General features: G+C 39.9%; 1 protein-coding gene across 2 annotated transcripts in view; it reads right to left on the reverse strand.

Annotated features, from left to right (window-relative positions):
- LOC103269101 (phospholipid scramblase 1) overlaps positions 1-12,996 on the reverse strand; it is a 21,725-nt gene that overhangs the window by 5,713 nt on the left and 3,016 nt on the right. Inside the window, exons 1-4 of one of the 2 annotated variants that reach the window (XM_021716890.1) lie at positions 9,624-9,806; positions 9,190-9,232; positions 5,184-5,404; positions 4,904-5,065 (exon numbers count right to left, since the gene is read on the reverse strand). In XM_021716890.1, coding sequence (XP_021572565.1) covers positions 4,904-5,065; positions 5,184-5,404; positions 9,190-9,232; positions 9,624-9,680 — 483 coding nt within the window. In that variant the 5' untranslated portion in view covers positions 9,681-9,806. Of the gene's footprint in view, positions 1-4,903; positions 5,066-5,183; positions 5,405-9,189; positions 9,233-9,623; positions 9,807-12,996 lie in introns of those variants that run through there. The other variant, XM_021716891.1, reaches the window with a different exon arrangement.

Genomic DNA, 12,996 nt, shown 5'->3' on the forward strand with positions numbered 1-12,996 from the left:
AAAAAAAAAGGATTGTCAGTAGTGGGAAACTGCTGGGGGTGGGGGTGAGGGGATTGGCAGTAGTGGGATTCTGCTGGGGAAGAAAGGGGCACAACTTATTAACAAGGGTATCTGCATAATGAACATTTGTTGCTTTTTTTTTTTTTTGAGTTCCCACATCTTTAAAATTAAAGAAAAAAAAGAACAAAAAACCACTATAATAAAATTTCAACCTTTGGAAGCAATCAATTGGTATTATGCAAATAATACATAATACATTTAATACCAATAATTGGTTAAAAAAAATTGTGAAAAACCTCATAAACTCATCTCACAGTGTAACTATAAATGCCAAAAAACCCTGACATTTTTATCAGAGCACATAGAATCTAGGTATGTGTCAAAGGAATATATTATAATAAGTGCAACATATGATTGTATAAATGGTTACTATTAAGACACTTTCTTTACTAATGACACCTTTGTATTAATTTAGTATGTACAAGGCATATAGACTGCAATTATTATGTAATTTAATCATCATAGCAAACTTGCAAGTTATGTATTATTATTATACCAATTTTTATGTGAAAAAAGTAAAGCAAAGAGAAGTGTAATAATTTGTTCAAAGTCCCCCAGATAAGATCTTGTGGGAATGTTTTTTAAACCTAAGAACTTGGCTCCAGTTTTTATACTCTTTGATCCTTATGATATTCTGTTTTTTAGAAAGTTAAGCATCAAATACTAATAAAGATATAGGTCAAGGGTCAGTAAAAAATTATGGGCTCTAGTTGACCATATAAAATTAAAAATTTTTATATGGGCAATATGAGAAAATATTTATATATCAGAGAAAGATGCAAGGTGAGTATCTCCAGTACACAAATTGCTTGAACAAAATGAGAAGAAAAAAGTAAACAATCCAATAGATTAAAAAGCAATGGAATGCAAAAATAGCAAACACAACTAGCTAGTAAACGTAGAGCAGAATGTTCTAACTCCCTAATAGTCAGAAAATCGCATGTTAAAGTAAAGACAACCTCCTTTCTCCTCTCTCCCTTTTGCTACTTTTAAATTTTCTTTATTGTTTGAAGTTCACAGTTAACCTAAGTTGTATCTGGGTGTCACTGCTTTTTTTTTTTTTTTTTTGAGTTGGAGTCTTACTCTGCTGCCCAGACTGGAGTGCAGTGGCTGCTCCCGGCCACCGCAGCCTCGACCTGCTGGGCTCCGGCGATCCTTCTGCCTCAGCCTTCCAAATAACTGGAACCACAGGCGCGCGCTACCACGCCCGGCTCATTTTTGATTTGTTGCAGAGATGAGGTCTCGTCAAGTTGCCCAGGCGGGTCTCGAACCCGTGGGGTCAGGCAGTCCACTCACCTCAGCCTCCCAAAGGCGCGGGATTACAGGCTGAGCCACCGAGCCCGGCTTGCTTTTTCTTACCTAAAACTATCTGCACTTTCTTTTTTTTTGAGTTGGAGTCTCACTCTGCTGCCCAGACTGGAGTAAAGTGGCCGCTCCCAGCCACTGCAGCCTCAACCTGCTCCACTCCGGCGATCCTTCTGCCTTAGCCTTCCAAGTAGCCGGAACTACAGGCGGGCGCTACCACGCCTGGCTAATTTTTTTAAAATTTTGTTTATTGTAGAGATGAGGTTTTGCCAAGTTGCCCAGGCGGGTATTGAACCTGCAGGTTCAGGCAATCCACTCACCTCAGCCTCCCAAAGCGCTGGTATTACAGACTGAGCCACCCAGCCGGCTCAGTTCATTATTTTCAATGAAGTTTTATCAATGATTGTTTCTTATTTTTTAAAGGTCTATTTGGCTTGTCTTCAAATGTTCCTGTCCTTTATTTATAGTCTTATTTTTCCCTTATGGCCTTTCCCCCCACTTCTTTTGTATCTTTAATGTTTATTTTGGTATTTCTTTTATAATTGGTCTCAGATTGTTCTATTATATGCAGCATCTGTTGACTTTGGTTGGTGGATTAGTTTCTAAAATTTTATAGGTTGGGCTTCCCTGATCAGAAAATCTGAAATCTAAAATTCTCCAAAATCTAAAATTTTTTGAATGCTGATATGAGGCCCAAAGAAAACGCTCTTTGGAGCATTTCAGATTTCAGATTTGGGATGCTCAACCAGTAAGTATGATACAAAGTTTTCAAAATCTAAAGCAATCTAAAATTAGAAACACTTCTGGCCCCAAGCATTTCAGAAAAGGGCTATTCAAACTGTATGTAATTTTAAAATCCTCTCATGTGAAGACAGGATTTTTGTGCAGGAATACAGGGTACCCTTGGTGATTAATCTCTTTTGCACTGACACTGCCATCTATATCACCATTCAGAATCAATTTTTATGTTTTGCGATTCCTGAATCACAATAGTGGCATGAATTCAGACTTTAAACTCATAGACAGGACTGAATTGCTGTGTCAGTTTCATGTGGCCACATTTTTTCCCCCACCAAGAGCCCTAGAAGAAAACACAGATTTTGTTATCATCTATATTAGATAGAAGGTCAACTTGGTTTTCTCCTACTCATCATTGGAAAAAAATCTCCTTACAGATTCAACTACTACCCGTATGCTGAAAATTCTCCTTCTTTTCCTCTACATAACTAAAATTCAACATGACCCAAATACAAATCATTAGCTTCCCACAAATCAAATGTTCCTCTTCCAATATTCTTAATTTGGTAGTGGTATCATTACTTGTTCAGCTTCTTGAACTTGTGACATCAGAGTCGTAAGATAACAGAACCATCTCCAAATTTTCTTTCATTTTCACCTGACATCAAACCCATGAATCAGTTCCACCTATGAATCAGTACACCTATAAAATGTCTCTTGAACTATTACTTTCTTTAGAATGACTCCTGTTCCTGCTTTTACCTCTTTTTTTACTTCAAATTTTCATGCCCAGTGACACCCTGGTAAAGCCTATACTCCTCGGTGGTCCCTCATACTGATAAATCCTACTGTCAGGTGTCAAACTTTTCATTATCAACTCTACAGAAAATGATTCAAGTGATTATTTCTCAATTCCTTCCAAGTAGTGCCCAGATATCATTCTAGATGAAAAGAAGAAAGGTTAATTTATTACATGCAATGGATGCCTTAAGTCATTCATCAAGAAAGGTTGCTAGGTGAAACCTAAATTTCTTAGCATCAAATATAAACATTGCATAATTCTCTCCAGTGTTTTAAGTCATTTCCTAAGAATAAAATCTATGCCAGTTGAACTTCTGTTCATATTGTTCCTTGAAGGGGCAGTTACTTTCAAGGGGCAGTGGATTTATGATAGGTATTTCATCCCTTACATGGAGAGCTATCAGCATACATGCCTCTATAGAAAATCTTTACACATACAGATTACACACACATACATATACTAAACAAATCCTTTACAAGAGCCTTTTGAAAATGTCTGTATCATGTGTTTTTCTTAGAGTTGTCCATCTTTGTCATTAGATTATAAAGACAATGAAGAGAAGGGCTCATTTTTATATAGGTAGGGTATAAGAGAAATTGGAAATCATATGATTAAATAAGGCAGGGAGATAATATCAATGGATTACACTGGCATCCACTTAACAAAATGGTGGACACATGAAGACTTCCAATGTCTTATTATAAGAGGGCAGCCCGGCCAGGCTCGGTGGCTCAGCCTGTAATCCCAGCACTTTGGGAGGCCGAGGTGAGTGGATTGCCTGAGCCAGCAGGTTCGAGACCTGCCTGGGCAACTTGGTGAGACCTCATCTCTACAATAAATCAAAAAATTCAGCCGGGCATGGTAGCACATGCCTGTAATTCCGGTTACTTGGAAGGCTGTGGCGGAAGGATTGCCGGAGCCCAGCAGGTCGAGTCTGGGTGACAGAGTGAGATTCCAACTCAAAAAAAAAAAAAAGAGGGCAACCCTCCTCAACTTCAGCCAATTTTTGCCCCTTCTGTGGAAAGGTGGGCCCAGTTTATTTGATTTTCTGATTTTCCAGGAGAAGCAAGAAATCAGGATTAAGTTATAAAATCTCTTGATCCTAAATACTTGCAGCTAAAAAAATTTGGGTTGTAAGGTTAGGGCATCTGTTGGGGAACTGCTGTAATTAAACTCTATCATGTAGTTAATATATGAATATGTTGTGGCTCCCAATGACCTAATCTAATATAAGCATAAGACTACAAGAAGTGCAGCTGGGTAGTACCTATTATATCAACTTTCTCAAAAACTATCTTTGCATAACTGGGCTTTTTATAGAAACTCAAAGATGTCAGACCTTCTGAACATGGCCTAGAGCATTGGCAGCCTGTATTCAGATTAAGGAAGGAGCCATATGATTTGATAATCAAACTTAGATGACAAGGTTAATGCTCTATTTAAAGTAGGTAATATACGACACCATCATATAGAAACTACCATGTTTAAATGTTTTGTGTATTTGACTACACAGCCCTATTTCTTTTTTTTTCTATTTACTATAATCAACTCTGATCTTTAGTTAGTATGACAACACCACTCTGACCAAAGTTAAATATAGGATATTATCTTCCTCTTGAGATAACAGTACACAATAGTTTCTTTTTTTGAGTTGGAGTCTCACTCAGTTATTCAGGCTGGAGTGCAGTGGCACACTCGTAGTCGCAGCAGCCTCGACCTCCTGGGCTCAGGCGATCCTTCCACCTCAGCCTTTCAGGTAGCTGGAACTATAGGTGCGCGCCACCACGTCCAGCTGATTTTTTGATTTATTGTAGAGATGAGGTCTCACCAAGTTGCCCAGGCTGGTCTCGAACCCCCAGGCTTAGGCAATCCTTTTGCTTCTGCCTACCAAAATGCTGGCGTTGCAGGCATGAGCTACCATGCCTGGTCACAATACTTTTTAAATATATTCATAACATCCTGTGAAATGAATCCTGTAAACATTATGATATCTCTTACCTCAAAATCAACATCAGAACAACAGCTGCACACGATACACGGACCACTAATTTTAAGTACATCCTCTCTTTTCTCATTTTGAATTGTAAACTTTGGCAGACATGGGTGCCATGTCTGAGAAACATAACCTACTGGTATACCAGGAGGAGCTTGAATTTCTATCTGAAAAGGCAAAAGAATACATGTAAATGTAATAATAATCATAATGTCTAGGTTCAATGAAAGGTTAAAAATTCTTGCTGAACTACTTTAAAAAGTGCTCTGGTAATTGCTCACAGACCTCCTGAAGACAGCAGGGGCAACAACAGCTACTACATCTTAGAGGTCTACTCAGTGTCATGACTTCTCGACCCATATTATCAAGAATCTTCATGGTAAAAGGTCTAGCTGGCCCACAGCAATTTCGGGTACAGAAATCATTATCTTCTGCTGCAAAGTAAACCCTCTGTCCGAGGCTGTTCTTAATTTCATATTTGTTATTAGTTTCAAAACCTGTTAAGACTAAAAACATAAGAGGAAATCATAATTACCTTTATGTTAAAAAATACAGAATCTACCTAAGACATTAATATTATAACATCTAGGTATACCGGTTTTAGATGATGCTCCGTGTAGACTAAGTAGATGGAAAAGAAAATGTGTGTATAAATGACACAGACTGAGAAAAATGGCAAAAGAAAAGGAGAAAGAGACTATTCATGTATGGAAAAATTAAGAATCATTATGTGAAACAAGGAAAAGAAAACAAATCAGATCTTCCTAATCCATACAATCCTGCAAAAAGAGAGACTTTACCTTTGAGTTTGGGGCAATGCTGAAGATGGACACAATGGTGCTGAGTGTATGGGTAAAATGTCCACTTATTCAGTATGTTTTTCATGCATTATGGAAGGAAATATAAAATGATTGCTGTTTATACATTATGAAATATTTTATTAAAGATTTTGCTTTAGAAGTCATACTTGAGCTGGGCTCAGTGGCTCAGCCTGTAATCCCGCACCTTGGGAGGCTGAGGTGAGTGGATTGCCTGAGCCCGCGGGTTCGTGACCCGCCTGGGCAACTTGGCAAGACCTCATCTCTACAATAAATCAAAAAAAAACCAGCCGGGCGTGGTAGTGCACACCTGTAATTCCGGCTACTCGGAAGGCTGAGGCGGAAGGATCGCCGCAGCCCAATGGGTCGAGGCTGCAGTGGCCGGGAGTGGCCACTGCATTCCAGTCTGGGCAACAGAGTGAGACTCTATCTCAAAAAAATAAAATAAAATAAAAAAGAAGGGAGAATGGAAGGTGAATTAGAACATCACATTGAGTTCATGGCACCCCTATTTAGCTCATCAGCAGTTGTTTGGAAGTGAGAGATGGGTATTAGACAAGGACAAAGGGTGCTTGTCAATCAGGCTTCAACCCGTGGAATATCTAAACCACGGCCTCAACAGCAGTTGTTTGGAAGTGAGAGATGGGTATTAGACAAGGACAAAGGGTGCTTGTCAATCAGGCTTCAACTCATGGAATATCTAAAACCACGGCATCTTAAGTGAACTCAACCTTAAATGGGCTAATGTCTTCATGGAGGAAACAGAGGGATGCTAAATGCTGACACCCACATGGTAACTTATCAATGGGATTTCCATATTGAGTCACACATTGGAAACCTCTTCCCATTTAAAGCTAGAAAGGAGCAACGAATGTTCCCTCTTGCCCATAGCCCTCAATAACATGGTCATAGATGTCAGAAGGCTCACCAAAATGAGTGATTTAAAAAAAAGGAGGCAAAAATCAGTCTATAATGTCTATGTGGAAACACTTTTAGTTGGGAAGAGATGTCCTTCACAAGTCATATCACCATGAACTCCCTTAAATGTCTTTGGTAGAACTCAGGCCCTGAATTTTTGCATTTATAGGAACCACCTTTGACTTCAACATCTGCCACAGTCAAATGTTTGGTGAGAAAAAATTAAACTGATTTTGAGAAGGTATTTCTTATTTAATTAAGAGCTTCATTAAGTAGCTTAATCTAAAAAATCTCCAGCTTATTTTTGTAAAACAACATGGGCGTACATGATCTTTAAATGTCTTTCAAGTTACTTGAAAAATAAAAACAAAGGAATTATTTACAATTCTTTATTGTCTATTGTGTTTTTTGTTTTATATTTTGAGTCAGAGTCACACTCTGTTGTCCAGGCTGGAGTGCAGTGGCACGCTCACGGTCAATGCAGCCTCAACTTGTGCTCTGGCGATCCTTTTGCCTCAGCCTTCCAAGTAGCTGGAACTACAGGCATGCACTACCACACCCATCTAATTTTTTGACTTACTGTAGATGAAGTCTTGCCAAGTTGCCTGGGTTGATCACGAACCCGTGGACTCAGGCTATCATTTCACCTCAGCCTCCCAAATTACTGGGATTATAGGCATGAGTCACCAAGCCCAGCCATCTATTGTGTTTTTAAACTGAGGAAAAATATACGTGCTTGTTATATACTCAGATGCTAAAAAACAGAGTGATCTTCACCTTCTTTATTCAACTCATAAAATAAGAAAACAATAGAATTTCAATTTGGAAGAAAAAGAAAGTAAAAAAGGCATCTCTTTAAGAAAAATCTCAGGCGGGGCTCGGTGGCTCAGCCTGTAATCCCGCACCTTTGGGAGGCCAAGGTGAGTGGATTGCCTGAGCCTGCGGGTTTGAGACCCGCCTGGGCAACTTGGCGAGACCTCATCTCTACAATAAATCAAAAAATTAACCGGGTGTGGTAGCGCGCACATGTAGTTCCAGCTACTTGAAAGGCTGAGGCGGAAGGATCGCCGGAGCCCAGCAGGTCGAGGCTGCGGTGGGTGGGAGTGGCCACTGTACTTCAGTCTAGGTGACAAAGTGAGACTCCAACTCAAAAAAAACCCCAAAACAAAATCTCAGAATTAAAAACTAGTAATTTGGAACTTTATGTTTCATGATAAATCTAAAAAAATATAAAGGATGTGCTCTGTAATGTATGGTATCTGTCTTTTGGGATTTTATAACCTAAATAATATATACCATACATAACATAAACATCTGCAAAATTCAGAATACAAATTATCAAAGAGGCATTTGCTTAGAGAAACTAAAAAAAATTTAAGAACATTGCAAATACCTAATAATGTACATTATAAATACTTTAAATGTAATAGGTGATAACTATATATTTTAGCCAAAGCCATTCCTCTGTACAATTCATGCTCTAATTTCCATCAGTGGAAAACAAATTTGGAGACAGGTAAAGATGGATTTAACAGAGTTTTCACTACACTCTTTATATCTAGAAAGAAGATATTATGCACTATGTTTTATAAATCCACCCAGGGTCTCACTCCTCTGGCAGCCATCCTGAAACATTTACTGTTTCATCCAGAGAACACTGAACCCAAGGAAACGTCAGGTCCATTCAGCTGAAGCAGGAGTGGTCTTCTAGAAAGGCAATAATTAAGCCCTACTGGTCAGCATCCTCTAACGCTGCAGTGCCCCTGCATCCAAACTGGTATACAAAAGTTGTATAGTGTTCATCTGGACTCCTAAGAGAAATGGTGGGCATAAACGATAATTTTCCAGAACATTCTCATGCAAATTCAAAAAATTCACTTGCTTTGGAAAAGCTCTGTGCCACTCTCAAGGTGATCACTATTAGGGAGAAAATAGCTGAAGTAGCAGAAGTCAGGTAAAGTGACAGAATTACTTAAAGTGATATGTAAAGAGAGAGAGGAGCAAAAACAATTTTTTTTTGTTTGTTTTTTGAGTTGGCAACTCACTCTGTCCCCCAGCCTGGAGTGTGGTGGCACAACCATGGCTTACCACAGCTTCGACCTCCTGGGTTCAGGAGATCCTTCTGCCCCAGCAACCCAAGTGCCTGGGACTACAGGCATGTGCCACCATGCCTGGCTCATTTTTTTTTTTTTTTTTGGTAGAGATGTGATCTTACTATGCTGCCAAAGCTGGTTGTGAAATCCTGGACTCAAGCAGTCCTCTCAAAGCGGTGGGATTACAGGCATGAGCCGCTGTGCCCAGCCAAAAGTAAGTTTTGATTAACTTCCATCTAAGTTAGTGTCTGCATCATGACGGCAGATGCCCAGCATAATAATATGTTATCTTTTGACTCCCATGTTTTTAGAAATGAATTGCTGATGTTTACTATTTCAGTATTGTAAATAACCAGGTTTAACTGTTCCACAAAAGAGAGTTATATTTGTGGAGGTTGACGTGCCTTGTCTGTATAAACCTTTTCACTATCTAGAAATATGATGAACACAATGAACACATACCTTCCAGAAGTTCAATTTGCTGATGAACCAGTAACTGATCTATCTATCAGGAAAAAGAAAATTAAGTGGTAAGTATACATCAAATGAAGGCATTTTTTTTTTTTTTTTTGAGTTGGAGTCTCACTCTGTCGCCCAGAATGGAGTGTAGCCGCTGTTCCCGGCCCAGACTGGAGTGCAGCCTCCACCTGCCGGGCTCCGGTGATCTTTCCGCCTCAGCCTTCCAAGTAGCTGGAACTACAGGCGCGCGCTACCATGCCCGGCTCATTTTGATTTATTGTAGAGATGAGTTCTCGCCAAGTTGCCCAGGCAAGTCTCGAATCCGCGGGCTCAGGCAATCCACTCACCTCAGCCTCCCAAGGCGCGGGATTACAGGCTGAGCCACCGAGCCCAGCTGCAAAGTTTTTTAAATGGGTATTTTATGTATTTAAAATTACCTGACTTAAATATTCCAATCCAGGTGGACAGTTTAATGGAGGTGGTGGTGCTGGCATCCATGGTATGCCTGCTGCTCCTCCTGGCTGATTTTGGACAGGAAAGCCAGGTGGGCCAGCAGGTGAATAGCCGGCCGGTGGGACTGGATAGCCAGGCTGGGGCCCAGGGTAGCCAGTATGTCCTGGAGGTCCTGAAACAAGAGCAAGTTAAATAATTTGTAACTGTGAAAAAAAAAAAAAAGAAAAAAAAAAGGAAGTCATTAGCGCTTTTAGGGTTACCCCAACTTGCTAAAAACTGACTTTTCAGCTCAGAAATCCTGGCCAGGTAAGGTGGCTTGTGCCTGTTACCACAGCACTTTGGAATTCTGGCATGCCTTCATGGGAGGTCAAGGTAGGAGGATTGCTTGAGTCCAAGAGTTCAAGAACAGCCTGAGAAACACAGCAAGACCCTGTCTCTACAAAAATTCAAAAAAATTAGCTAGGTGTGCTGGCACAAGCCTGCAGTCCCACCTATTCTGGAGGCTAAAGTGGAAGGAGCTCCTGAGTCCAGGAAGTCGAGGCTGCAGTGAGCTGTGTTCATGTCACTGCACTCAAGCCTGGATGACAGAATGACATCCTGACTCAAAAAAAGAAATTTTGTATCTGTAAAACTCAAGGTATGCTTTTATCTTTCAGAGATTTGTCAATGAAATACCTGTGGTTTCATATCCACTTCTATTTTGAGGCTGGTGGTTTGTGAATAGCCCTACCCTTATTGTTCAAAAAAGGAAAATTTGCTTTAGTACCTGAGAAAGTGAAAGTAAGTCAACCATGATCTAGCGCAGGCATGTCCAACCCATGGCACACAGACAGCATGCGGCCCAGGACATCTAGTAATGTGGCTCCACAAAATCATTTAAGATCATGTGTTTTTTAGCATTTATTTTCTTTGTGACCTCATGCATAATTCCATTTTTGAAGTTCACAATCATGCCTTATTCATGACATTGCTTTTGACAGCATAGACATTTGTGAGCAGCTGTTTTCAGTTAAGAAGCACTTAAAGAGTAATATTCAAACAAACATTTCTGGTGAGCACCTTGAAAACTCACTAAGAATTGCAACCACTTCCATCAACCCAGATACTGATAAATTATTGTTATAAAAACCAAGGTATATAAATTTCCCACAGTTCTATATTGTTCTCACTTTTTAACTTTAAAATAAAAATATAAAAAATAAAAGAAATCTTATTACACTATACTATACACTAACTATATTATATAATCTATACTATACACTACTATATAATTTATATGCAGCCCAAGATAATTCCTCTTTACTTGATGCAGCCCAGCCAGGGAAACCAAAAGTTTACTTGACGTGGTCCAGGGAAGCCAAAAGGTTGGACACACTAATCTAGAGTCACCCACATAAGGATTCTGGTATGCCTTCATGGGAAGGAGACATGACGTTGGGTTGAAAATAAGACTCTGAGCCAGCACTTCTAGGACTAAAGCACCCTGTAAAAAATGATAATTCTGGAATTCTAACAAATGGCATATCTTATATGTATAGAACTGGGGATGGTTTTGCCCTGTCTCCCCAAGGGATGTTTATCAAGGTCTAAAGATATTTTTGTCACAGCTTACTAAATATTTCTCATTAGCTATAGCTGGAGGGGAGGTATCTGGTAGCTAGAGGCCAGGGTTACTGCTAAAATATCCTAAAATGCCTAGAATAGCTTTCTGAAAACAATTGCCCAGTCCAAAATATCACAGTGCTACTCTTGAGAAATCCTGACACAGAAGTGAAAGCATGTCATTTCTTCTACTTATGTTCCAGATATTCATTTGCCTGGAGTTTTAGTCCATGGTGTATTCCTTTCCTAAGTCTCTCTCTGCATTTAAGTAAAATTTCATTATGATATTTTAAGTTAGAAATTTAAATGTCACAATTTAGCACCCTCTGCTCTGTGGAAAATGTATTCTGAGAATCAAGGAAGGCAAAAAGTTGTAGGAGCATACTTTACACTCTCTGTCAATATGTGATTACAATGAAGCTTTATAAACTTATTTGTATAGTACAGTGTAGCAATTCCATAGGCATGGAATATAATTTCAAAGGACTGTGTGCCTCAATATTTCAACATTAAAGGCCATGCAAAATTTAATACTTAATTCATTCACTATTTGAAAATAAGGCTTAGAAAAACAGATTAAACCACACAGTAATTTTTAAAATATAACTTTTATAATATATTCCTTCTACAATGAATGAATATTTACTGATACTCTTATAATGTGACTGGCTCTATTTTTTTTTTTTTTTGAGTTGGATTCTCACTCTTGTCACCCAGGCTGGAGTACAGTGGCACGCTCATGGCCACCACAGCCTCCACCTGCTGGGCTTAGGCGATCCTTCAGCCTCAGCCTTCCAAGTAATTGGAACTACAGACCCACACCATCACACCCGGCTAGTTTTTGTGATTTATTGCAGAGATGAGGTCTCACCAAGTTGCCCAGGCTGGTCTTGAAACCCTGGGCTCAGGCAATCCTCTCACTTTGGCCTCCCAAAGTACTGGGATTATCGGCTGAGCCACTGGGCCCGGTCTTGCTGGCTCTATTGTAGGACACAGCTCTTGAGGTAACCTGCTCTCAGAGAGCTTGCAGTCAACTTCTTGAGCAAAATAAATACATTTGAAACAAAAATATTTTATATTGATGTGATGGAGAAAATGCATGGCGGAGAAGGCTGGTAATTAGGCACTTTAGGTGGATATAATTTACCCTAAGATCTAAATGATGATCAGGAAAGGCTTTATGGAAGATCTGGTGAGAAATGCTCCAGGAGGAAAAAAAAAAAAGCAAATAGAAAAACCCTGATTTTGGCCAGGTATGGTAGCTCAAGCCTGTAATTCCAGCACTTTGGGAGGCTGAGGTGAGGGGACTGCCTGATCTGACCAGTTTGAGACCAGCCCGGGCAAGTTGGCAAGATTAGCCGGGTTAGTAGTGTGTGCCTGTAGTTCCGGCTACTTGGAAGGCTGAGGCAGAAGGATAGCCGGAGCCCAGCAGGTGGACACTGGGGTGGCCATGAGCTTGCCGCTACACTCCAGCCTGGGCGACAGAGTGAGACTCCAACTCAACCCCCTCCCTGCAAAACCCTGATGTTATAATAAATTTGGTATGTTTGTGAAAGAAAGAGGAATGCCATAGAGAGAGAAAAATTGTGAACGGCTGAGAGTAAAGCAACAGGAAGCAGTTCAGGAAGGCCTTTAGTAAGGAGTGTGGATTTTGTCTCAGTTGTGATTGGCAAATATTGGAGGACTTTTTTTTTTTTTTTTTCATTTTGAGTTGGAGTCTCACTCTGCCGCCCCTACTGGAGTGCAGTGGCCGCT

The sequence above is a fragment of the Carlito syrichta genome, unplaced genomic scaffold (assembly GCF_000164805.1).
Source record: "Carlito syrichta isolate Samal-C Ts95f unplaced genomic scaffold, Tarsius_syrichta-2.0.1 Scaffold309086, whole genome shotgun sequence".
NCBI lineage: Eukaryota > Metazoa > Chordata > Mammalia > Primates > Tarsiidae > Carlito > Carlito syrichta.